This window comes from Sphaerodactylus townsendi, linkage group LG06 (genome assembly GCF_021028975.2).
Source record: "Sphaerodactylus townsendi isolate TG3544 linkage group LG06, MPM_Stown_v2.3, whole genome shotgun sequence".
Lineage (NCBI taxonomy): Eukaryota > Metazoa > Chordata > Lepidosauria > Squamata > Sphaerodactylidae > Sphaerodactylus > Sphaerodactylus townsendi.
Genome location: NC_059430.1, coordinates 99,126,345 through 99,152,465, shown reverse-complemented (window position 1 = coordinate 99,152,465; position 26,121 = coordinate 99,126,345). Strand labels below are relative to the sequence as shown.

At 45.4% G+C, this 26,121-nt stretch overlaps 1 protein-coding gene across 3 annotated transcripts in view; it reads right to left on the bottom strand.

Moving 5' to 3' along the window:
• LOC125434149 (CUB and sushi domain-containing protein 1-like) overlaps window positions 1-26,121 on the bottom strand; it is an 890,459-nt gene that overhangs the window by 15,919 nt on the left and 848,419 nt on the right. For all 3 annotated transcript variants that reach the window (XM_048499152.1, XM_048499153.1, XM_048499150.1), the window contains 4 exons: window positions 20,197-20,370; window positions 14,288-14,473; window positions 6,249-6,425; window positions 4,854-5,033 (listed from right to left, as the gene is read on the bottom strand). In XM_048499152.1, coding sequence (XP_048355109.1) covers window positions 4,854-5,033; window positions 6,249-6,425; window positions 14,288-14,473; window positions 20,197-20,370 — 717 coding nt within the window. The remainder of the gene's footprint in view (window positions 1-4,853; window positions 5,034-6,248; window positions 6,426-14,287; window positions 14,474-20,196; window positions 20,371-26,121) is intronic.

Genomic DNA, 26,121 nt, shown 5'->3' with positions numbered 1-26,121 from the left:
CAAGGAGTGGAATTCAGTGATTTTGCTCCAAAAATTTCACTCTTGAACTTAAAACAGGTTCACACATCTGGAATGTTGAGTTCAGAGCCATTCCAGGCAGAGTTACCCTCTTGGAAGTCCACTGAGGTCTATGGGCACAGAAGGCCATGCTGTTAGCATGGCAGGACCTCTGCACATGTTCTGAGGACTCCAGTATGATGAGAGGCAGAGACAATTCCATTGGCAGGCAAAATGAGAGGAAGCCTAGCATGGTCCTGACTCATCTGCTGCCAGATCCTTGCCTCTGTGAACATGATAGAAGCTTCCAGGCAGAGATGTGAGTGTAGTTTGGCCTAAGGACATCCCATCTTCCAGAAATTTTTCAGCATGGACCAAGACCCTGCCAAAAAGCAGATCAGGGTCCTTGATCTGAGACTGCAAATGCCTTAGCAGACCAGGTGCTCAGGAGCAGCAGCAGCAGAAGAAGGCCATTGCTTTCACATCCTGCATGTGAGCTCCCAAAGGCACCTAGTGGGCCACTGTGAGAAGCAGAGTGCTGGACTAGATGGACTCTGGTCTGATCCAGCAGGCTTGTTCTTATGTTTTCAATGTTACTATCCCAGTTGGAAACCATGGCTCTGTGTTGGGGAAGTAGTGGTCCCCTTCTCTTAGTAATACTGTAGCTTGTTCGTTCATTCGTTCGTTTGCTCACTCACGCTCCACTTTTTCTTCTAGTTGGACCCAAAGTGGCTTACAACATAATTCTCCCTTTTATCCCACAGCACAAACAACCCTGTGAGGTAAGCTTTGATGAGAACGAGTGACTTGGTTCCACCCAGTGAACTTCATGGGAGACTGAAAGGTGTGAACCTGAGTCTTCCAGAGATGGTTAACTGTGAGAGCCACATCCCTTCAGAAGCATTGCACATGATGTACTCCCTCCATGATGGTCCATTCACACATGTTGCACATTGGTTGGTGCTGCAGATATCCAGTGATGACACGCATGTGTGAACCAGCAGAAAGACCCAATGGACGGCCAGTTCAATGTTTTGGGATTACAATGCATGCTGTGATCATAATGCTGCAATATGTTCCAATGAAATCAATGGAGCTTATTTCTGAGGGCTTCGAGATAGTGCTAGCTCAGGCAAAGGATACCAAAATTCAGAGTTGTATCTTGGGAAAATGTAGCCTGGTGCAAAATCTGAGCCCCCTCCCAGTATGGGCGGCCACCCTCCCCCACCACAACCAGTGTATGGACCCCGGGGGGGGGGGGTGTCAGTGTATGGACCAGGGGGAAGGAGGAGGGGTGTGGGGTTGATTTTCCTCCCCCCATGTGACTAAATGGCTGCAGCCCAGGAATATTTGACCCCATATGTCCTCCTGGGCGGTATGCCCCTGCCAAGATTGACAAAGGATGAAAATCTGTCTGATGGTTTCTAAGCATACCTTGCCATTTCTAGGGAGCAAAGCATTAGTACGTGTTAACCCACCTGTAAGACATCTTTCCAAGTTAAAATGCCAGTTCTAGGAGTCCAAGACACTCCTAGACATGGATTATAAGTCCTTCGTTTGCAAATCTATAAACTGAAAAGTGTATCTTCCTGTGCCCATGACTTCAGAGACAGATTATCTCTGCCAGAGAAATGCAAAGATTAGCTGTATCAGTTGTGAAGGTTTTTTCTTTTTAAAAATCTGTTTTGCCTTATGCTGATGGCTACTGATTTCTAGCCTACAGCAGGCTGTGACACCTGTTTCTTTCTCCTTTTGAGCAACAGAAATCAGAGTTTGTTGTGCCAGAAATGAGCCTTGGAAATCCCAGGCTTGCATTCTTGCCTCCTCCGTTGGCTCCTTATTTGTGTCTTGAAAATTAAATCACAATTTAATGCTTGTTTCATGGCAAGAGAACACACCATCCTTTAAATAAACTGGAGTCTTGTGGCACCTTAACAGCAAACTATTATTTGCTGCAAAACCATAAATGATTCATTTCAGATGTGCACAAGGTAAGAGGGGGCACATGAGCTCAATTTCCAAGGCTCATTCCCATAACAAAAAAGCATGTTTTGATGCCACATGTGAACAGTATCATCTATTGGATCAGGATTAAGCCAGAAAGCTGTTTCTCTGATTCCTACCATGAGGGTGGAATGGGTCATAAATCTTTGTAGCTGTCACTCACCACCTATCACTACCCATTGATGCTCCAGCCATTAGGGAAGGATTTTCAGCTATTAACTAAATGAAAGCCTAGAGAAACCCTGATATTTAAACATATACATACAAATAATTGGGGTATTGTGGGGTTATTACTACAGGTGTGACCCATGAGGTATCAGGGCAGAGGGTTGCAGAGAAATAATCAATTGGAAATTCCCTGACTCAGGATGTGTAAAATCAGTGAACTTCAGGCATAGAAGAGTTGCCTCCTGCTCATTTACTCATGAAGTTTGGTAGTCTAAAAGAACAGCTCAGTTGCTCTACAACTTCATTCGTTCGTTCGTTCGTTCGTTCGTTCGTTCGTTCGTTCATTCATTCGATTTAATAAACTGCTCTACCCTCGGAGGGCTCAGAGCGGTGTACAATTCAATTGGATCAGTGAGGTCTGGTGGTAAGCAAGGGTGCCACAAATTTCTCAGCGAACTTGTTTGGCATTCAGACTTGCCTTGTTTGACACTCTTGATTAGAATGTGAGCAGATCACGGATATGTTCCGATGGAATCGAGCAGTGTAAACAGCAGTGTAAACAGCTGCCCAACAAGCTTGCTGATGCCTGTTGGTCAGAAGTTGACTCACAGGTGATCGACAGATTCTGATATCTCCCTCCACCCCACTGGGCAACACAGCTATGCAGTGAAGTATCAAAAGGTTGGAGAAGGAAGCGTTCCTTTCTCCTCCAAGCTAGGTGGGGAGAGAAGCAATTCTTTTGATTTCTGTACTGCAAAAGACAAAGAAAGGGCTCATTTCTCTTCCCTCCTACACAAGCTGCACAGGAAAAAGAAGCAAAAGTTTTAATGTCAGCATTGCAAAATTGTGTCTACAGCCCAAGCTGACAGCTTGAGGTGAGAAGAAGAGATGGAAAATTAGCTGGGCTTCTGATCAGCCCCTGGCCAATTTGTTAAGTCTCAGTAAGTCTGGATGGCAGCAAAGTTTTCCAAATGGGAGATCACAAGAACCAGATTTCTAGGTCATCAGTTGGGAGTCAGCTTCTGATCCTCCCCACTGAGCAAATGTTTCCCAGCAGGAGATCAGATACCAACTACCTGCTGATGCTTGGTCAGTCATCTGTTGATGGCTGCAAGTAGCCTGTCCCCATGAATACACACCAGCAAGCTATGAATAGTTGAACAACATGTCTACTAATTGGTTGCCTGACCACCGCTGATGAACAGTAAAGGAGCTGAACTGGCAGTGGTTCAAGCAGCCCAGTGCTAAGCAATGGAAATGGTACCTAAGTAATACAGCACAGCAGAGAAGTATCTGTACTTTCCAGGGGTGTTCCACCAAGGGGAACATTTGGGATCAAATGTCCCCAGGCTGCAACCATTTAGTCACATGGGGGTTGGAAAATCGCCCTCCAGGCCCCTCCTCCTTCCCCCCGGGTCCATACACTGACTTCAAGACCTGGTACAAAAAAAGGTTGTTTGGTCGTGGTGGAATAGGGTGGCCACCCATATGGGGGGGGGGGGATATTCATGCAATGGTCTCCATTTGATCAAGCTTGAGAAACAGCAATCTGATCCTTAAGTCTCCAAACTCAGACACTGAACTCAATTTTAGCACACACACACACACATCCCATCCCAGCCTTAGTGGCAGTTTTGTCCTCTTTCTTTACCACTCATGCCGAATGGGAGTCATTGGCAGATTTGACTGACAGTTCACCCCAGGGCTTGTGCTGACGTTCTCTCTTATCCAGGGTTTCATGGTGGCACAAATAATGTTGCCTTTTTGCAGGGGTTTTTCTCCTCTTTTGTTTTTGCACACCTGAGATTTCTTTAGTGGTTAGACTAGGTAGGATCTGGGAGACCAAGATCTGAATCCCCACTCTGCCATGGAAGCTTGCTGGGTGACCTTGTCCAGAAAATACTCTCAGCCCAATCAACCTCACAGTGTTGTTGTTGTGAGCATAAAATGGAGGAGAGGAGAACAGTGTAAGCTGCTTTGGGTTCCCATTGGGGAGATAGGCAGGGCATAAATTAAATAACTAAAGAAATGAATCTCCTTACCACAGTTCACCTGTGGTTATATGCGATAACAAAGGTAACTTACATCCTTGACAAAGGGTTCTCCGAAACCATCTACTGTTATCCACATTTCTTGGAAAAGATTTAAATCATCTGAGTCACAGACTTTTTCAAAATACATTTTCTAAACAAATGAATGTAATAAACAGAAGCCATAAAAACAATGAGGATATTAGCAGTAGGAAGAGTACAAGATTTGAGAAGGTGAATAATTTTTTTTTCACCCAGCTCCTAAAGGGTAAACAAGCCTGGAACCAGGCAAACTACTATTACTAATTACACTATCAAGAGGCCTCTGCAAAGAAGGCCCTGCCTCTGATTACCGTCCAGCTGACCTTGGGCAACATGTAATTTTAGGCATACAAGTATTGAACCCATGAAGCTATTTTACCCTCTATCAGACCCTTGGTCCATCAAGATCTGTACTGTCTACCCAGTCTGGCTGTGGTTCTCCAGGATCTCAGCGTGAGATTTTTCACATCACCCACTATCTGACCCTTTTAACTGGTATTGCTGGGGATTGAACCTGGGACTTTCTGCATGCCAAGCAGAAGCTCTACCTTTGAGCCACGGCACTTCTTCAAAGCAAGCCCTGGGCATGCTGAGTGGTTAAGGCAAACTCACCTTTGCAGACAGGCTTTGTGTTGTTCCAGGTCCGGTCTTTTGTGCAGGTCAGTGCAGCAGCCCTGTCTGACTCCATGGTGTAGCCGGGCATACATTGGAAGACAACAGTCTTATTGTAAGTGAAGTCGCTGCCCAGGCGAATGCCATTGGCTGGCACACCAGGATCACCACAGTTTATCACTGTGGAGAAAGAAAGAAAGAAAGAAAGAAAGAAAGAAAGAAAGAAAGAAAGAAAGAGATAAAGCCTTCATTTCTCAAAAGCAAAACAGTTCAACTTTAAATCAAGAGAGAGAAAAATTATATTAATAGACTCTTACAGCAGCATGCCAGTACTGGCCAAAATTATTCTCCCTCATATTATGAGGCTCTTCTGGTGTAGAGGTTACAGAAGGATCTGGAAGGCTGATGTTTGAATCCCTCTACCATAGAAGCTTCCTTAGTGACCTTGGTGATGAAGGGAGGGGGAACAGCGCCCGGGGCATGACCTGCCTGCGCACCCCCTCCTGCCCCCGACACACCCCGCCCCCAAATGCCCCTGCCCCCTCGACAGCAATGGTGGCACCCGGGACAAGCCGTCTCAGATGTCCCCATTGCCGCTACGCGTCTGCCTTGGACAAGTTACTCTCTCTTAGCCTAGTTTACCTCACAGAGTTGTTGTGAGGTTAAAATGGAGATGGTGAGAAAAAAAGTTGTTAGCTGCTTCGGGTCCTCATGGGGGAAAAAGCAGGCTATAAATAAATAAATAAATAAATAAATAAATAAATAAATAAATAAATAAATAAATAAATCACCTAAGGTAGTCATTTTCAAACTGTGTGCATGTCATCTTATGTGCACCATTCCAGAGGAGGCTGACCACAGCATCTCTCTATGAGTGACTGCACTGGGCTTTGCATCCTACCAATTAGTCAACACCAGGGATGAGAGCCAGCATAGTGCACTCTAATCTGGAGATCTGGGTTTGATTCCTTGCTCTGCCTCTTGAGCTGTGGAGGCTTATCTGGTGAACCAGATTAACTTGTGCACTCCAACACATGCCAGTTGGGTGGCCTTGGGCTAGTCTTTGGAGCACTCTCAGCCCCATCCACCTCACAGGATGTTTGTTGTGGGGGGCAGAAAAGGGAAAGGAGATTGTCAGCCCCTTTGAGTCTTCTTACAGGAGAGAAAGGGGGGAATATAAGTCCAAACTCTTCTTCTTCTTCTCCATTGGAGTATTCCTTTGTTCTCAAAGCAAAGACATGACAGAATAACTTGTTCTGAGAGGAGGCAGACCCAGAACGGTGACTCATACAACACCACAGATTTTTTTTTTTGTAAAATTGAGGTAAAAGGGTTCATTTCTCTTATTGTGTCTGAAGAAGTAAGCTCTGTCTCATCTCTCCTTGGGTTACTCACCTGTGCACTCTGGAGCAGTCCCAGTCCAAGTTCCATTGACAGTACAATGCCTACTGAGCACACCTGTAGAGTAATAGCCGTCCCGACATTTGTACACAATGGACTTTGAGAATTCCAGGCCATCATAGGATACCACTCTTGCATTGCTGGGGGTCCCTGGGTTTCCGCAAGATATAACTGCAATAAATACATTAACACATACAATAAAAGTTGAATGAGAAGTGTAAAAAGCTATAATTACCCCCACGTTACCTGTAAAGAAGAGACCAAGTGGAAAAACATTTGGGTTAACATAATGAGAGGCTTCTACCAAGTCAGACTGTTCACCCATCTAATCCAGTACTACTCAGGCCCCTTTCGCACAGAATAATGCACTTTCAGTCCACATTCAATGTACTTTGCAGCTGGATTTTACTGTGCGGAATAGCAAAATCTACTTGCAACCAATTATGAATGTGGATTGAAAGTGCATTATTCCGCATGTGCGGAAGAGGCCTCAGAGTGGCAGTGGTTCTCCAGTGTTAGTCTTTCCCAATCCTGATACAGGAGACAGCAGGGACTGAACCCATGACCTCCTCCATGCAAAACCCTCCCCCCTCCCCACACACCATTACTGGTGATTCAGCTCAGTAGTCTGCCGTTTTTAAATCAAAGATGTTAAGGACTAGACCTGAAGACAAGCAAAGTGTGTGAAACTACAAAAGCCTGAAGGATGGAACAGCTCTAGTTATGAAGAAACAAGGAGCTGTGCAGGAAAGGTTATTTTGAAATGGAAGCTGTTCTATGTAGCTCTTGTTCTACTACCAAAGTATATTTACAATATCCCCCTTAGACAGCGATCCCTTTCAGTAAGCATACTGAGCTCCTTCTGTCTTCCCCAGCTCAATCTTTTAGGCTCTGGATCATCTGAACAGCTTCTCAATGAATCTTTTTTGTCAAATTGTGATCACCCTCCTCAACAAGAACAAAAGGACGCTACAGATCCTCCTAACAGACATACTTCCATGTTGACAAGGATGACTTCAAAATCCCACTTCTCTCCATGGAAAAACTGTACTTCCTCCTTCAGAACAGGGCGGGTGGACAATTTATGAGAAGCCCCACTCCTCAGAAGGGTCTGGAGGAACATTCTTCTGTATCTCCACAGGTCTGTACCAAAGATGTCCTTTGTTCAGTTTAAGGAGAGTCTGTGTTACTACTGGAGCATCCTGAATGAAGGTGTGCATTTTAGGGAAGAGACCGTTGCTCTGTGGCACCGCACCTGCGTTGCCTGCCAAGATCCTCAGAGAGCCACTGCCAGTCAGAATAAACAATCGTCATCTAGTTGGTTGGACTTCATCTAAGGCAGCTTCATAAGGCCCAGGAGACCCATCAACAGGAGGGATTGATGCTGGTTTGGTGGCACATGACGCACCCCTCTCTTTTATTCTTCATCAGTACCCAATTTGCTGAAACCAGGCTCTGGGACATGGCAAGGCTGAAAGCCTTCAGCATCCTCTAAAAGTCTGTGCTTTGCAGCTGGCAATTATGCACCCTATTTAAATTAAACAGCATCTTCCATTTCACTTCAAATAACCCTAAGTGTAAATGTACCTTTGCTGCTCATATCAAAATGTGAAACAATGTTTGCCAATTAAAATAAAAAAGCAGCTGCATTAATTTAAAATGAGATAACGGCCGCCTGTGTTCGGAGCGGCCCGGCCTTTTGTTGCATTCAAGTGGCTCGGTTTTAAACAAAAGCCTCATTTGGAAATCCAATCGGGGTATGAAACGTAACTGGAGGCAACCATAAAAATAGCAACCACAACTACGGCAAACTGCTGTTAAAAAATCTCTTGGTATCTTTTGCTTCCCCACCCCTTGCCTCATAGCCTCGTTCAGTCCTTGGCCTGAGAAGAGGGATAAGGAAAGCTCTGGGCTTTTTGTTCCTTTTTAAAAAAATGCCCATTTTCATTTTAAAACACTCTGGAAATTAAAGCTAAACGAAGCCTGACATTTCAGTGTGGAAAGCGGGGCTTGGATACAAGGCGGCCAGAGCTGCATAAAACAGAGGCGCCAACAAAGCAAAGTTCTTGCACACGCTGATTAATTAACTCACTTCATTTCAAACCATTTATGGGCTTTGATATATTGTTTACATTGCGAATTTCTATAATTATGGAAAACAACAATTCATAAGCCCCGAGGAGGATCAGCTTTTTTGCCATGTGATGTAGAATGAGGTGGTCAAAGCACATTCCAGCTGTGTCCCACTACATGGCATGGTCTAGGAGCCCCCCTCAAAGACACAACACTCTCCATGCCTGCCAACAGCTCAGTTAAGAGGGAACAGTAATCCACAGGTCGCCCTGAGGGAGCCTTACATGTTACAAAGTCCCTGTAATAGCAAGCAACAACTTTGAAACCAAAATTTAACTGGAGCTGTACATTCAGATAAGCCAAACTGAAAATCAATCAATCAATCAATCAATCAATCAATCAATCAATCAATCAATCAATCAACCTACCTACCTACCTACACACACAGAGAGAGAGAGAGAGAGAGAGAGAGAGAGAGAGAGAGAGAGAGAGAGAGAGGGTGTCGAATGGTTAAAATAATGGTCTATTTTTAAATAATATTTTTGTGAAGTGTGCCTGTAGAACATTCTTTTTCTTTGGCCTGTTGGCGGGTTGGGGGGGGGGGGGGCACCATTTTAACAACCGTTTCTGCCGAAGTGGTGCGAACCTGCCGAAGTGGTGCAAACCTGCTGAACCATTGCCTTGAAGTGGTTTGCTTGGTTCACCTCTTGTGTCATTAAAAGTTGCTTAAGGTTTTGTTTTGTTTTTAGTTATTTTAGGACTCTAGTTAGGCTCATTCCGCACATGCAGAATAATGCACTTTCAAACTGCTTTCAGTGCTCTTTGAAGCTGTGCGGAATAGCAAAATCCACTTGCAAACAGTTGTGAAAGTGGTTTGAAAACACATTATTTTGTGTGTGCGGAAGGGGCCTTAGTGTGTTAGTGGCTCTGTTGAGTTTTTTTCTGAGCTGTTTTTCTTGGATGTTTTTGAGGGAGGGCTCTCCTTTACCCATTCTATCTTTTGGTTGGAAACCCATATCTTCTTCTGTTGTGGGATGGAGGGGGGTGGGGAGGACAGGCCATAAGTCCATGTGAGGCCTGAAAGACTGGTTGTCTTCTATTTGGTTGCATGGTTGTTGTTTTTTCAGATTAGGTATTGGTTGCAGAGGTTTTTTTTTTTTTTTTAACACCTTGTTTGGGAGGCTTTGGGCTTTTAAAACAGGTTTTTCGTTTGTTTTTGTGCATTAATGTGTTTTTTTACCCTGCTCCAGGGTTCTTCCTTTGGGTTCCTTTCTTTTGATCTGGGAGTGGGGGAATGGAAATCTTCAAAATTTGTGTGCACTGAGTTTCCCCCTTTCCTTAATTTTCTGGTGCTTGCATCTCTGTAGTGTTGAGGTTTGTGGTGGCCTGGTTCCCTGGTTTTCCTTCATTCATTTAAAGGGGTGGGGTGGGGATGGTTTATGGTTGCTGTGTTGCGTTGATGGAGTTACATTGTTATAACTTTTTGCAGATTTCAATTCATCTATTTTTAGATTTGAGAGATTTAAATAGAGGTTAGTTTTAATAAGGGTGTGTCAGGAATTGATTTTAAAACCCTCAAATTTTAACTCAGGTATACGGCTTTATTTTCTTCCAAATCAGGCTTGTGGTAGGTGGTAAGAACAGCCAAGGATCTTGTTTGCCAAGTACACTAAACATTTCGGATGTATGCTTTAAACATCATTACAATTGAAGGCGGGTGGGCTCAGAAACCTAGTTCTTCAATTCAGGCAGTAGATATGCAGAGGAACTCTTCTCAATTATCTGGAATTGGGGAGCTTGCAGTAAAGGAGCCAAGACAAAATTTAGTGCAGCTACTTTTCCCTATTTGAAAGGTTTTGACATTTTATCTCCAAGACATAAGAAACATAAGAAAGAGCCTGCTGGATCAGACCAGAGTCCATCTAGTCCAGCACTCTGCTACTCGCAGTGGTCCACCAGGTGCCTTTGGGAGCTCACATGCAGGATGTGAAAGCAATGGCCTTCTGCTGCTGCTGCTCCCAAGCACCGATCGACTTCTCCTCCATAAATCTGTCCAAGCCCCTTTTAAAGCTATCCAGGTTAGTGGCCATCACCACCTCCTGTGGCAGCATATTCTAAACACCAATCACACGTTGCGTGAAGAAGTGTTTCCTTTTATTAGTCCTTATTCTTCCCCCAGCATTTTCAAAGACAGTTGAAGGTTTGAGAATATAAAGTTACTAGGTAGCTCTTCCTTTAAAAAAAAAGATGGGGGAAAAAGGAAAACTGTACTTTGAAGCACAGTCAGGTTAGGTGACTTTTTTCAAAACAAAACCTTATTTTTCTTGCCTCAACAGAAAGATAGCAGGCTAGGTAGGCAGGGACATCACCATGGGCTTCATAGTGACTGATGGGAGCGCTGGCATTAGGGCAGCAGCAATAGTATTGGGCCTGAAGTGCATTTACATTGCAGTCCACCTTCTCCACCTCATGGTTAAGGATTCCTTGGGTCTGGGTTCTGCAGAGGACCCCAGACTGGATGCTGCAACTCATGCTTTCCAGCATCTCCTCCAGAAATGCCGGCAGCTCGCCGGTCACTCTTATGCAGTGTTTGGACACCCATCTGCTGTGTGAGAAACGTGTGCTGACAAGCATGCAGGAGAACTGCCTGTTTGGTGACATTGGCACTTGGTGGAACTCCCCACACACCATGCTTGAGTGTTTGATGGGGCAAACAACCCCAAACCCCTCATCGCCTTATTCTATGAGACTTAGGCGGCCAAGATCAGTTCCCCAAAAATGACTGCTACGGAGGGTGGGCTGTGTGGCCTTATACCCTGCTGAGATTTCTGCCCTCCTCAGATTCCACCCCTTAAATCTCTAGGTATTTTCAAATCCAGTGCTGGCAACTCTATATTACTGATGAGACATGCATATAAGTTTGCAACGGAGCCAGTAAGATCTCCTCTAGGGTGCTTTAAGGAGACAAAAGCAACTGAATGGATGTCCCCTTGTGCATTGTCTTGCCATCTGCCCTGTGTTCAGCACCTCAATTTATGAGGGGGAATTTCTAAAATTCATTTCAGAACTGCCACGTATAGAATTCACTGTGACTTTCAGCCTCCTCCCCCTCCCCTCCCCCCCACCAGCTCTCAGGCACACTACAGTGTATACATGTGTCACTTGTATCAACATCAATGGAGGATTCCATTCTGCACTATAATTTCACTGAGACATGTTTTTGGAAAAAGACCTGCCTTTTGATGTACTAATTTTTAGTAGCTTCATTATTTTATTTACCGATTTGCTTAACCTCAAGGGTAGGGGAAGAGAAATTTGCATTTTGTGCCGCATTGTTGGAATGCCATGGGCTAGCTTCATCTTCGAGGTATCTGCCCAATTCTCTGCTATAAAACATTCCGACCCATCCTGGATCTCTGCTTTACATCCCAGCTGCAGCACATAAAGAGGTGTTAAGAGCTCCTCCATCAAATCCTGAACCTCTGAGTTGCTTACAGTGGTCCAGTCCTAGGCCATTGAAGGGGATGGTTCACTTGGTTCTTTTCCAACAATATCATTGTACAATTCAAGTTCGATTGCCAGTCCTCTGAATACTTTCCCTTTTCTCCTTGTCCTGAATACAAATCAAAGGCGCCCATGAATGACACATCACTGTGAATTACTTTCTCCCCGCCACCCTCCCCTCCCAGTCCCCCGATCAGTGAATGCCTAACATTAAAGGATCTGCATTAGGAGCATAATATTCCTATTATTCATAAAGCTGTGATTAAAAGCCTGCCTGGGATTCTGTATTCCTGGTCGCTTTTGAACTTGACAAGTTATTTATCCTGGGATTAATACACATAACCCCTCCCTTTTGCCAGCAAGGGAAAAAAAAGATAGAAGATTGTTGAAATAAAATGAAACCCTTCAGACTCCAGTATACTAATAAATGGGGCACAGCATCCTTTCAATCATTGGCTGCATCAATTCAGAATAAATTTCCAACTCATTTGCAAAGCCCTCGGCTTTCTGATGAGCCAGAGAGAGAGAGAGACAAGCTCGCTCGGGTCTCTTTGCTTGCCGTTTCCCTGCCTCTCTCTAGCTTTTTGTGCTCCCACTGATTGATATTTAAATACTTTTAGAACAGCAAGAATTGGAAAAAGTTTGCCTGAGGTTTATCACGCTGCATTACCTGGGATTCTTCTGCCTCTTCGCATAACTGCTGCCCCAGACAAGGAATTAATTATAACGCACACTGAAGTTTATCAGGGTTTTGATATGAAGTTTAACATAAATCAATCGGGCCTGAGAATGTTTCGGGGAAACTCAAAAATTTCTTTCTAATCCATGACCTCCTGTTATTTATTTAGAACATTTGGGTGCTTCATTTCCAGGAACCTGCTCGTGGCGACTTAAGCATGACAAAAAATAAAACATTGAAAATATATTAATTAAAATCCAAAACTAAACCCCCCCCAGAACAGAATAAAAACATAGACCATAGAAACAGACCACTGACAGCTTAAAATAGAAGTTTCCAGACCTCAGTATGGTTAAACAGTCAACCTTTTAATTAAAAGTCTGGCTGAATAGAAACATTCTGTCCTGGCGCCTAAAAGAAAGAACAAGAGGACAGGCTATTCCATAAGCAAGGTGCCACTATTGAAAAAGCCCTCTCTGGATGCCACCATGTCTCTAGATGCCACCTGTCTCACCTGTGAAGGTAGGGGCACAGAAACCAGGGCCTACCAGGCCAGATGTACAATATAGGGCTAATTCTGACTATCTGAACTAGACATGGGCCTTCTATGCATGCTGCCGAGCCACCTGACTCTGGGGCTACCCAGCCATCTCTGCCAGCTCGCCTGTGGTCCCGTAGACCTCAGAAGGGAGGGTGGAGGTCTCACCAGCTCCCTCTCCCTCTTTGCACGCAAGGTTTCCAAGCTCAAGATGGTGCTCCAAGAGGAGAATAAGAGGGCTTGGGAAGGCATTGCCTGCCTCTGAGTATCTACAGAGTGAAATCCTAAAAATTCCTGCCCCTCCTGCCTTCAAATTTCTCATTGATCAAAATGGAACTGATTAGAAACTGACTCCAAATTCCTGATAAGAGGAACAGAAACAGTGCTGGATCGTAGGGAGAAATTGGGTAGAGACAAATTAAGAGAGTTTCTCTCAACAACTCTAGCTTTGGATTTTGGAGTTCCAAATTACCTAGACTGGTTTCCAAAGTAGAACCTTCGACGTGTGAGTGTAAAGTGCCATCAAGTTGCAGCCGGCCTACAGCCACCCTGGAGGGCTTTCAAGAGACTAACAGAGGGTGGTTTGCTACTGCCTTCCTCTGAGTGGCAATGCTGGATTTTCCTCGGTGGTCTCCCATCCAAGTACTAACCAGCACTGACTCTGCTTAACCTCTGAGATCTGATGGGAGCAGGGTAGTTTGAGCCAGTCAGGCCAGGATGGAAACTTCTATACCAGTCATAATCTTTGCTGGGAGCCCAACTATTGCATCTGGAAGTAATTTCTAAGCATTAAAGCATATGTAGGATTACTCTTGTAATTTAAGAGACAACCTGGCAAATATTCTCCAACAGCTTCTTAAGGTTTCCCAGGGATTACAGAAATTACTGATAAGAATGATAAAAATTACTGATTACTGATAAGAATGATAGAAATTACTGAAAGCTAAAAAGCTGTGAGAGCAAAAATGATCTTTGTTATAGCTTTTATGGGGAAAATCCCCAGTGATTATAAATCCCTGCTGACAGTGGGTGGAAAGTTGGCTTAAAAAGAAGGAACTTTGTGCAGATGGCTATCAAAAATCTTGCAGAATGGGGTTAAATCTGATAAGCAGTGGGGTAGGGTAGGGGAGCTAAATCAATTGCAAAAACCCCACCCAGTTGGATCGTACAATCATTCTTAATGATTACTTTGTCCCAATCTGTTCCTGCATTCAGGGGGACCTCTAGAGCCATACCCACCTTCACATTCTGGCTGTGTGCCGCTCCAAGACCCATTGGCCTGACAAAGACGTTGCAGTGACCCTCGGAGCGTGTAACCCGGCTCGCAGCTAAACCAGACGGTGCTCTCTGCACCTAAGTCATTGCCACCGTGCCGGATGCCATGGGAAGGGATCCCCGGGTCACCGCACAATCCTTGGATCCTCCCTGCCAGAGGAAAAGCAAAAACACTGTCAGGCACTCAAAGAGGCTGCCCCCTGGCATATTTTTCCTCACAGTTTGAGAGGCACAAGCATAGCATGCACAGTGCACAGCAGTGCTCTTGCATGACGAAATTTACACCAGGCACCACCAAACGTGATTGGCCCCAATCCCCCATTTATTTTTGCAGATGGAAAAAGGCTACACCCACATAACTGTAAGATCAGGTAGAGATTGATGGATTTCCCAAAGCCAAACTGGAAAGCAAGGGGTGTGCATTACTCCAGTACTCCTATTTCTAAGCTCTGCATCCAAACTGTGCTATGAACCTCAAAGCTTGGTCTCATTAGTGGTATCCCAGGGCACAGCCAAGGACAACATGCTGCAGGGGCTGATGGGATTTGTAGTCCATGAACATCTGGAGAGCCGCAGGTTACAGACCCCTGTCATAGAGGGTAAGGCTTTGAGCCACAATGGAACAGAAAAATTTCTAGCATACAACCAACTTGAACAGTTTTCCCCTCCAACCAGATTAGCTACCCTTTGCAGTATCTGCAAAGAGAGGGCTTCTGACTACTCAGGAAGAAGTTCAGAAAACTTAAGGGGCCACCAGCAGGTGAAGGACCGGGTGACACGGAGTTGGCATGCTCAAACTTGGTGCAGTCAGGAAGGAGCAAATAAAAGGGAAAGAAGAAGAGAGCCAGAATGACATAGTGGTTAGAGTGTTGGACAAGGACTCGGGAGAGCCAGTTTCAAATCCCCACTTTGCCATGGAAGCTTGTTGGGTGGACCTTAGGAGGTTAGGAGGATAAAATAGAGGACCGAATGATGCTTTGGGTCCCATCTGGGGAGAAAGGCAAGGTATAAATGAACTAAAATACGGAAATCACACGCAGAGCAGAGAAAGAAGGAAGGGGCCTGTAGCAGAGGAATGTCTGCAGCAATCAACTGATCAATAATTTGTTGTCATGGACTAGCAGAATAAAACACACAGAATAAAACATCCATTAACCACACACTCACAAAAAAAATAGTCTATTAAAATACATACAAAACAGCAAATGCTCGTCACTGAATCAACAACGTACACTGGCAGATTCTGGCAACTCTGTCTGAAGTTTCAGATTCAAGGTCTACAAGAAGGGAGGTATAGTATTCCTTCAATCTTCCCAGAATATTTGGGAGGATGGGTGTAGCTCGTTCTGTGATTTATCTGCCCAGGGATAAAGGGTACCCCTTGTCCCCGAGCGCCACTAATTTGGTCACATGGGGGTGGGGCGCAAAATTGGCACCCTATATGACTAGGTCCAGCACGAAGATGACGAGGCAGCAGGAAGTCCTGCTTCTTCATCATCTTTAGGTTCCCTTGGCCCTGCCCACATCGTTATCTATGTGGGCAGGACCAAGGATGCCCGAGGACGCCACCTCCTTCCCCTCCCCCAGTCTCCTGGGGAGAGCAGAAGAGACTGCTGTCCTCCAAGAGGCACTTTTATAAGCACTGAGCCTGGGGGCGGGGCTTGGGTGTGGCTATGCCCCTGGGTGTGGCTATGCCCCACTGAGCCCCACTTCCAGTTTCAGTGCTTATAAAAGCACCTCTCGGAGGACAAAAGATGGCAGTCTCTTCTACTCTCCCCAGAGGGGAGGGCAGAAGCCATGCTGCCGGCTTCTAGGTTCTGGGAGAGGGGGGTTGCGGCATGAGGGCACAGCCCCGCCCCAGGCACGGGGGGGCGGAGGGCGCCTGGAGACAATATGCCATTTTCCCCCGATATGGCTCTGAGCTTGTTTTTATTGTAAGCTGCCTTGAGTCGTAGAGATATGGTGAGGTATAAATGTAAATAAATAAATTAATTCATAAATAAATAAATGTATATCCGCAGCAGATGGAGGGAACTGATGTAGAAGAACGTGCTGTTCTGTGAAGTTGTGCAACTCTTTTTTCTAAACTGTTGTTTTAACAGAATGCGGCCATAGGAATTGTGATTTAGAGGCGGAGACAGGAGCTACTTAATCTTTCCCCTTACCTTGTTTTCCAGCCAAACATTGTCTCCCCCAAGTGGTTTCTACCCCTACTGGGGAAAATTTATACTCCTACTGAAGAATCCCCCCCCCCCCCCCCAGCCCATTTAAAAACAATGTCTTGAGAGTAGTGAGAAATTGCAGGAAAATGAAGAAAACGTTAAATAGCCCCTCTCTCCCTCTACGGTCTTCTTCTTTAAATAAACCACCCTCGTCCCTATAGCTGCATTCTTCTGAAAAATAGAAACCTTGGGAAAACTAATTATGCAGTGTGTGGTTCCATCCTGTCAGTTGGAGGAGGGAAAAGAAGATGCTAAACACATTCGATACTCGAGGAGTACAGGGCTGATTCAAGGTATTTTGTTGCTTAATCAAGATATGCCAACCTCTTCCTGGGACCACAGTGTTACTGGAAAAATCCAAGTAAAGCCCCTGTAGACAAATGGGACACAAATGTGGAACAGGGTCAGTGGTGGAGCAGGCCTAGTTGTGAATAGGAATCCCCTCTGATTGCTCGGAGTCAGCAGAACCCCTGGGAAGCTTTGGCACTCTCCGTTTTGTGCTGCCCAAAGGAGTGGCTAGGCTGCTGGGCCAGAGAACTGGCTCTGGAGTGGAGTCACAACAGAACTCCCACAAGAAAGGAAATATGTCTGACCATTTGGGCTTTTCTGTTTGACGTGGCTTAGTTCCCACGAGGCACCAAATACTTTGTTAGCACTCTGACCGCCTCTTTAGGGGAGGAATGAGACTGGCAGGGGAGGGGCTCTCGGCCTCAAATGTGACAGCCTGCAAAGCAAAAAGGTTTGGGCGTTGACCATATCCTTGGCAACTCCTTTCTGCCTGCAAAATATGAACAAACAGGACAGTTGGCATAGTTACAGAGCTGAGTTTGATGCCCCATGCCATGCTCTGCACACTTGATTCAGCATTATAGAAAAATGGAGAAGTCACACCAATAGGTAGCACATCAAGAGGGACCATGCTCTCCAGAGAGTTCTGGGTAAAATCCTGGCCAGGTGTGAACCTAGGTCAGGAAAGAAACAGCTGCTGCCACTCAGGCATCTTTTTGGCTGGGCGGCTGGCCGGCTTCTGTTTCCTTGCAACGGAAAATCACAAGGCACTTCAATGCCACCTGCTGCTCTCACAGAAATGGAGTGGTTGGCTTGGTGAGGGCTCCAGTAGAGAAAGGGATTCTTCACTGCGCCAGTGAGTCATTTGTTCTCAGAGTTTGAGGGATGTGAGGCAGTCAAGGAAGCCATCTTGAAAGGACGCTCTGGTGGCTCACATGGCAGCTGCTCCTCTTGTCACGCAGGCGCCATCTGTTCTGGGCTCCCTCCAGTAAACGGGTTTGTAAACACCCTTGGTCCCCAAGCCAAGAAGTACTGCTTTTGTGAGAACTGCAATTCTTCTTCTCCTGCTCTTTTTAATTGGTTGTGGAAGAAGGTTCCCCCTGCCCATACATAAAGCACATCTTCTACCACTGACCTATAGTCCTTCCCCTGAAGTCTTGCAAAGCTTATTGCCCAGGCCAATACCCACCGAGCACTTTTATGCTACACGAACAAGGAGAACACTGTTTTTGATAGGAATCAGAATTAAAAAGGTGATCTGAAAGACTGTCCCCTCCTTAATTCTAACACCCTGATGAAAGGCAAGGTCACCCATTGTTGTTGACACAATACAGTCCACAGCACACAGGAGCAGAGAGATTATTACAGGAAAAGTCATTCATGCTATTCTTCATCCACAGCCTGAAGAGGCCTGATAACAGTCATCAAGTGAAGTTCCTGATTGCACCTTTCAATCTATAATCATGGCGCACTCCAGTACTTCTGAACCATGGGGCATGGGGAAACGGGGGAGGGGACCACACCATCTTTCTAGTATGTATCACATGAATAAACATATCCGACTTGAACCAAATAGAGTACTTTTGCTCCCACAGTTCTGTGAAGATCACTCCAGTATTTTACACTTCTTAAGTCTGCTTTATGAAAATAAGGAGCATCTTGGAGGTTAGGCCAAAGGTCCATCTACTTCCATGTGCACTTTTCAACAATGGGCTATACCTGCCTTTGAAGGTTCTCAAGAAGGACATTCATGTGATGGTTTCTCAGAGATGTTCTGTTTCTGGACATGGAAGAGAACGTTCTGTTTGGATGGGCAGTATTTAGCGGGGCTTCTAATCAGGCAAGTGCCTCTTGAAAGCTGAGAAGGAACATGTGAACGCTTCAGCCTTCCCTCGTTGTTTAAGTGGTCTGGGATCTAGGAGATCCTAATTCGAATTCCCACTCTGCCATGGAAGCTTCCTGGGTGACCTTGGACCAGTATCAGCCTAACCAACTTCTCAGGGTTGTTGTGGGGACAAAATGGAGGAAGGGATAACAGTGTAAGCCACTTTGAGTTCCAATTTTGGGAAAAAAACAAATAAATGTTCTTTGAACATGGCCATATGATAGTAGTGGCATACTGGGCCTAAATGGCGCCCAGGGGCATGATTGCCTTCCCCACCCCCCTATGCCCCACTTACGGGAGCCAGCAGGGAGGCTGGGGGAGGACAGGGCCCGGGGGGCGGCTCGATTGGGTGCAGCAGTGGCAGATTGGCTCCTGGAATCCTGGGCTGGCCTGTGCCGTGGGTTGTGCCCCCCGCCGCCCCCTCCTGGCCTCCCTGCAGGCTGGCTTCTGCCCTCCCCAGGGCCTGATGAGGGCAGAAGCTGGCCTGCAGGGAGGGCGGGGGGGCGGAGCTCAGTGGACGCACCCGAGGACATGGAATACCCCATGTCCCCATCAGCAGCACGCCACTGTATGGTAGACACCACAATACATTTAAAAAGATCCTAAATACATACAATGGTCATTAGTCTATTGCATTCTTACATAATATATGCCTTCCTGTCACATGCAATGGAGATTTAGGGTTGGGACTGAAGATCACCCAGAATTAAAACTGCAGGTTGGGACTGAAGATCACCCAGAATTAAAACTGAACTCCAGGTAACAGAGATCAGTTCCCCTGGAGAAAATGGCTACTTTGGAGAGTGGACTCCATGGCTTTATACCCCACTGACATTCCTGCCCTCACAAACCCAGCCTCCCCTCCTCCCCAGTTCTCCATGTCTGGAGTTGACAACCCCACATGGAGACCCTGAAAGCACTTCTGATGCACAAACAATACTGAGTTTTGTTTCAAATTCAGCCCTAGGAATAAAATGTCCAAATAGTAATTAGTAAGAAACTGAGGGCAGCAGTGGCGTAGTGGTTATGAACAGGTGTACTCTAATCTGGAGAACTGGATTTGATTCCCCGCTCTGCCACTTGAGCTGTGGAGGCTTATCTGGGGAACTAGATTAGCCTGTGCACTCCAACACACGCCAACTGGGTGACCTTGGACTAGTCACAGTTCTTGGGAGCTCTCTCAACCCCACCCACCTCACAGGGTGTTTGTTATTGGGGGGTGGTGGAGGGAAAGGAGATTGTAAACTCCTTTGAGTCTCCTTACAGGAGAGAAAGGGGGGATATAAATCCAAACTCTTCTTCGTCTTCTTGTTGTACGCCTAGAACCTTTTTGAATTAAAAAGGCAACCCTGCATAAAAGGAAGGAACTGTAAACAGCTGGCAATGGTGATTTTTGCATCACAATCCTTTAAAAATTATTTTGTAAAGCAAAAGTTAAATATTCCATCAGCGTCAACTGTGCAGCCAGTCTTTCCCACCTGAGCAATGAGGCAGAGAGCCACTCCAGCGCCCATCAAGCTGACACATGCGTGTGGAATTGCCAATCAGGCTTCGCCTTTCCAGGCAACTATAGCGGACCACGGAACCGACTGTATACGCATCCCCTGAGATCTGGGCATAAGGCGGGGATCCAGGGTGGCCGCAGGAAACCACTGAAACAAGGCGGAAAACACACTGTTATTGTTCAACGTTACAGTAAAAAGTTCAAGAGAAAGAACAGAAAAGGTGGTGCTGCTGATGGAACTAGTGGTTCGAGGCCTCACCGTCCTGTCCCTCCCCTCCAGCCCACAGAATAATCTTGGAGTCAGTTCACAGAAACTTTTCAAATGCTCTGAGCTAAACTCAAGCTGTATTTCTCAGAGGATTCTGGCATCTTCGCCTGTAGATGATGCCTCAAATTGTCTTGGGAAACCTGAAAACCAGATGTGGAAAACCTCAGCAAATTTGCATTTGCCCATTCAATGGACTACTCTGAAGTATCCCGCTATTGAATGTCAACATATACTGATTTTGCCCAGTGATTTGGCCTTCCTAGACATGAGTAGAAAATGCATCTGGTGTATTTGTTGGTGGGCCACCTGATTTCAGGTGCTAGCGAGGGAACATCTGAAATGCTTCACACACATTTGCCATCCATAGTTTTCAAAGCAAGAGACCTTCAGATACATCTAGGGGATTTTTGAGAGTCCTCATTGAGCTCTCTGCTCTAGATGGCCCAGTTTCAATGAAATACTTGTGAGCAAGAGCAGTGTACTCATGTGAAGCTTCCTATGGTCTTCTTTTAATCAGGCCCTCAGCTACTACATGCACAACATAGGCACATTCAAAATCCTTAGCCCAGGAGGGTGTTCTGCTGTTCATGTTGTTGAACTCCATACAGGGAGCCCAGGTTAAAGCAGATACATGGGGTGTGCAATGTCTTACGGCTGTGCTCTTCTTGACCATCAGACATCACATTTAAATTAGCTTGATGTGCAGTAGAATGAGGTGAGAGAAACTTGAGGTAGTATGGTGAACCGCACTGCCTCAGTCTGCAAATCAGGGATGCCATGTTTGAAAGAACCCCCTCCAAATCAAGGGAAAGGGTTCTAACTCAACCTGTTCCTTCCAACATTTGTTTTCTTTTGGCAGGGTGCTGATTACATACAACAGCATTTTAAAAAAATCATATCCCCATCTCCTGTCGAAAATTGTGATTTATTCTCCTACTTTTTTCCCTCTTGCAGTGTAAACCAGGCCTTAGAAAATCAAATATCACTCCCGTACTCCTACAGTCAACAACCTTTAGGTGTGACTTGGCGATATCTCAGAAATAAAATAGATCCGTTCCCTAGGAGAAAATGGCTGCTTTGAGAGGTAGATTGAATGACATCACACCCTGATGAGGTCCCGCCCCTCTCCTAACTCCACCCTCCCCAGGCTCCACCCCCAAATCTCCAGGAACTTCCCAACCCAAAGCTAGCAACCTATCCTCAGCTCAAAATCTAAGGTAAACTCAAACCAGAAGAACTAATGTCCACCACCCACCACTCCACAGCTGGTGTTCAACCCGCTTGCTATCAATACAAGCCCCAAACACACTACTTCCACACCAAGCTCATTCTGGCCACCAGACTAAGCAAGTGAAGGCTCACTCCAAGACTCACATGGATGAGCAGACTGCTCCTACCAGCCTTCAGTGTAAAAATGTTGTACGGTGACTGGCTACACACACAACATGTACACTCTTTGTTAGGCGATGCATTCTTGATGGAATGAACTGAGACAGGTTTTGAGTCTGAAACTTCTTTTTTTTAAGTGCCTCTCACCATTTCATTCAGGCCATTAGAGAGAAAAGAAACTGAGTACTGAAAAAGAACAGAAGGGCCATCAGATCTAATTTTACCAGAAAGGTTCCAAAGGCAAAGGGAAATCTTAGCCATGGAGGTTCTTTCTTCCATACCACACTCTTTGAGTGCTTCTTAAAATGGAACGGAATATCCAAAGTGCGTGCTATTGTAACAAAGAGCTGATCGAACAAATGTGTTTGCATATATGGACACTCTTATAGCTATGGATATAAAAATTATCTTGGCATTTAGATGTGAGTGGCACAATGCCAAGATTTTCAGTGGTGCTCTGAAGCACTGTGGCAAATAATTTAATAACTGATCCTCCAGGAATTTACACCTCAGCTAAAAGTGTGCAGCAACAACAGCGTTCTTAAAGATTAACAAATTCCAAGCATGCCAGATTCCACTTACAATTCACCCATCTTAACATCCTTTTTACTGGAAACTGTTGTAACTTAGCAGTAATAATTCTCAGTACCCTTTCCCGCAAAGATTAGATCAATAGCTGCCCCTCTTCTTCAATAGACTGCTGAAACCAATTAGTTAGAAAACAAATTTGGCTTTTACCTATAAAGCTCTTGCTAAGGGATACTAAGCATTCACTATAAATGCTCCACCTTCTAGACAAAGTCTGAACAGCCTTGGGGGAAGATTTCCTCTGGGAAAAGAGGTGCTCAAATACCCAGACAGTACCCAAGAAGTAGTGAGAGACCCAAAATATTCTCCAATGTATCTTAGCAAAAAATGTGCATGAAGAAAAAAGTTAAAAAATAGGATGAACGTCCTCAGATTTCCCCATCTCACCCCCTTCCTGAATCGAAGGAACAGATTGCCAGATGACTGCCAGGATAACAGGACATTTCAAGAGAACACAGAATTCTTGTTTCTTCACTTGATGGCTGGAGAGCAGTCACAAATACATGAAGCTACTTTATACTAAATCAGACCAGCTCTCTCCAGGGCCTCTCAAGGAAGACTCTCATACTACATCCTGCCTGGCCCTTCATAATACGTATTTCCCCTCCTCCCAAACTTGGGCTGATTCTGAACAGGCAACTGAAATGGGTTACATGAACCCATGTTGCCTGTGCTGCTGATTGCACGGCAGGTGCAGGGGCCAGCTGGGATTGCTGGGATCCTGGCAGCAGGGGGCAGCACAGTTTGCACAGGAAACACAATGTTTCCATGCGAACTGTGCAGCCAAGGATCCCCCCCACCTACCAGTCCAACGTGGGGGTCACCTATTAGAGAATCTACTCTAATGGTGGCCACCCGGGGAATCTAGCATAATGGTTGACAGAAGGGGGGGGGGGCATATGATGCTTGCTGTAGCAAGCAGGAAGCATTTGAAACCTGGGTTAAAGTGTTAACCGGGGTTCAGGCAAATATAATCAGTCAGATGGGCCTGTGCACAAAAGGGTCTGAACCTGTTATATTTGGCCTGTGCAGAATCACCCTTGGTCAACATTTTCAACCCTGGATTCTAAAGTTAAGTCTTCTTTCCCAGATTGATTTTTTAAATAGGAACGTTTTTGATGTCTTCCTTTACATCAGATCAAAGATAGAAGATGCTGGATTTCTCAGAAGTGTCCATTGCAAGCAAGGACTCTTTCCAGAACCTTCTTCCAAGTACCAAGAAGCAAGATCACAAGGAAACACAGATGCTGACCTTGTGACTGAATCGAACTTCTACTCAGGATGAAAGACAGCACAGAGGACATCCCACAGGGCTCTTCCCCCCGATCTTGGCCAAAACTCATTAATAACTACTGATATACCTGGATCACTACTAAGATATAGTATGTGAAGCACTTTGAACAACCACAGGAGCCTCAGAAGGTAGGAGTTATTATCCCCTTACTGAAGATGGGAGGCTGTGGATGAAAACACAGCGGCCTGTCTAGCACATCCAGACTTTTTATCCCTTTCTTATGGTCAGAGCATATATTTATCCAGTACAAGCATCGGTGGTCACCTATTATTGCAATATTTGTTCCCTTATATCTTTCTTCTCTTATTTTACAACCCACTTAAAGATCACAGTTGAAAAACAAGTCATGAATGCTCTAATCATCCTCAGACATCTGTTCAGAGAAACCACAGGACATTCTCAATGATAAGTTAGATAGGCCTGATATTTCCATTCATCGTGAGTCTGTGGAGGCGTTCCTTTCTCAGAAGTTTTCTCATTTATTGGACTCAATATTTTCTCTTTGACATAGAGACCAATATTACATTCTGTACACCTTGCCCGGCCTTTCTTTGGAGTGTATTTTTAGGGATTCCTTTGACTCTTTCTGTTCTACCAGTTTTCTGATATAACCTGTACTTTCAGCACCGAGCATCTCAATTTCCTCATTTTTGCATGAAGGCTTCTAGCATTAGGTAATAAACACCCATATCGAGTGTTCTTCTATGCCAGTGGTTCTCAACCTTCCTAATGCAGCGACCCTTTAATACAGTTCCTCATGTTGTGGTGACCCCCAACCCTAACATTTATCCATTTTACAGATTGAGAACACTGATGCAGAGAGTCTTAGGCGACCCCTGTGAAAGGGTCATTCGACCCCCCAAGGGGTCACGACCCACAGGTTGAGAATCACTGTTCTATGCCCTTTTATGCTTTCTTCCCCCATGACCCTTTCTATAGGTGTAATTTATCTGTGAATTGCTGTGCAAAGTTCTCCTGTATCCCTTCTCTTGAGGACAAGAAGCACTTCCACCATCATTCCTTAGACTCATCCTGAAGCAGAGGCATCTAACTCCTGTTATTTCAAGTGGGTAGCCATGTTAAGGAATTAGACTTGAGTCCAGACCAACAAGATTTCCAAGGCATAAGATTCAAGAGTCAAACCTTTGACAAAGGGAGCTTCACCTCTCAAAACCTATACCCTGTAAATCTTGTTGCTCTTTAAGGTGCCAGTGGACTCAAATCTAGCTCCTGAACTCCTGTTGTTGGCTTTCCCTAGAAAGTTAGTTTAGAAGCTGCTCTACCATCCTTGAAGGCATATCCTCTGCATGAGAATACCAGTTTATTATTTAAGAATGAATGTTTTTTAAGGAGTTATTTCCCCTGTTATTTCTAATCTGGAGGAACCGGGTTTGATTTCCCGCTTGAGCTGTGGAGGCTTATCTGGGGAATTCAGATTAGCCTGTACACATGCCAGCTGGGTGACCTTGGGCTAGTCACAGCTTTTCAGAGCTCTCTCAGCCCCACCCACCTCACAGGGTGTTTGTTGTGAGGGGGGAAGGGCAAGGAGATTGTAAGCCCTTTGAGTCTCCTACAGGAGAGAAAAGGGTGATATAAATCCAAACTCTTCTTCTGTACCTCTACAACACCTTCCTCTTTCTTTAATGCAGAATGTGTGAGAGAGAGGCGGATTCCGCATGGGCCAAAAACAGCAGTGTGAAAACGGTGTGAAAACTGTGTAAACCCTTCTACACCATTGTAAACCCTTTTATACCATTTTCAAACCGTTGTTTTTGGCCCATGCGGAAACTGCCTAAGACTTCTTTACTGTGTCTCTAAAGGACTCAACTATCCTTCTCTGCTTCTCTCAGATATTCCAGGACTCCTCCTATGGCTTAAAGGTCCCAAATAAGATTGTTCCTCGAGGATGAGGTCTAAAGGCACACCTAAAACCTCTGCCCTTCAGGCAGACAATCAGATATATGGGAAACTGGATAGCTTTGCAAGCTCTCAAGCGTCCTAATTCTTTTTGGTTGGTCTTTAACTGAAATCTTATGCTATGAGGATTAGATGAAGGGTTTGCATTTTTTTTTTCACTGCCTTGAAGGAAATGGTGTTGCATCTCTGACCTCTTGCTTCCAAAATATGCTCAGGGTAGCTCTGACATACTTCCGGAGTAACATTTCCCCCTAAACCAGGGGTCTGCAACCCGTGGCTCCGGAGCCGCATGCATGGCCTGGAGGTCGGAGGGTAGCGTGGGCGTGTCCCTCCAGCCCTCCAGAGCAGCACTGGAAGGAAAGGTGAGTGGAGGGGCCGAACTGGAGGTGGCTCCGTGCATGAGGGCACCACTTTTCGCATTCCCTCCACTCACCTCTCCTTGC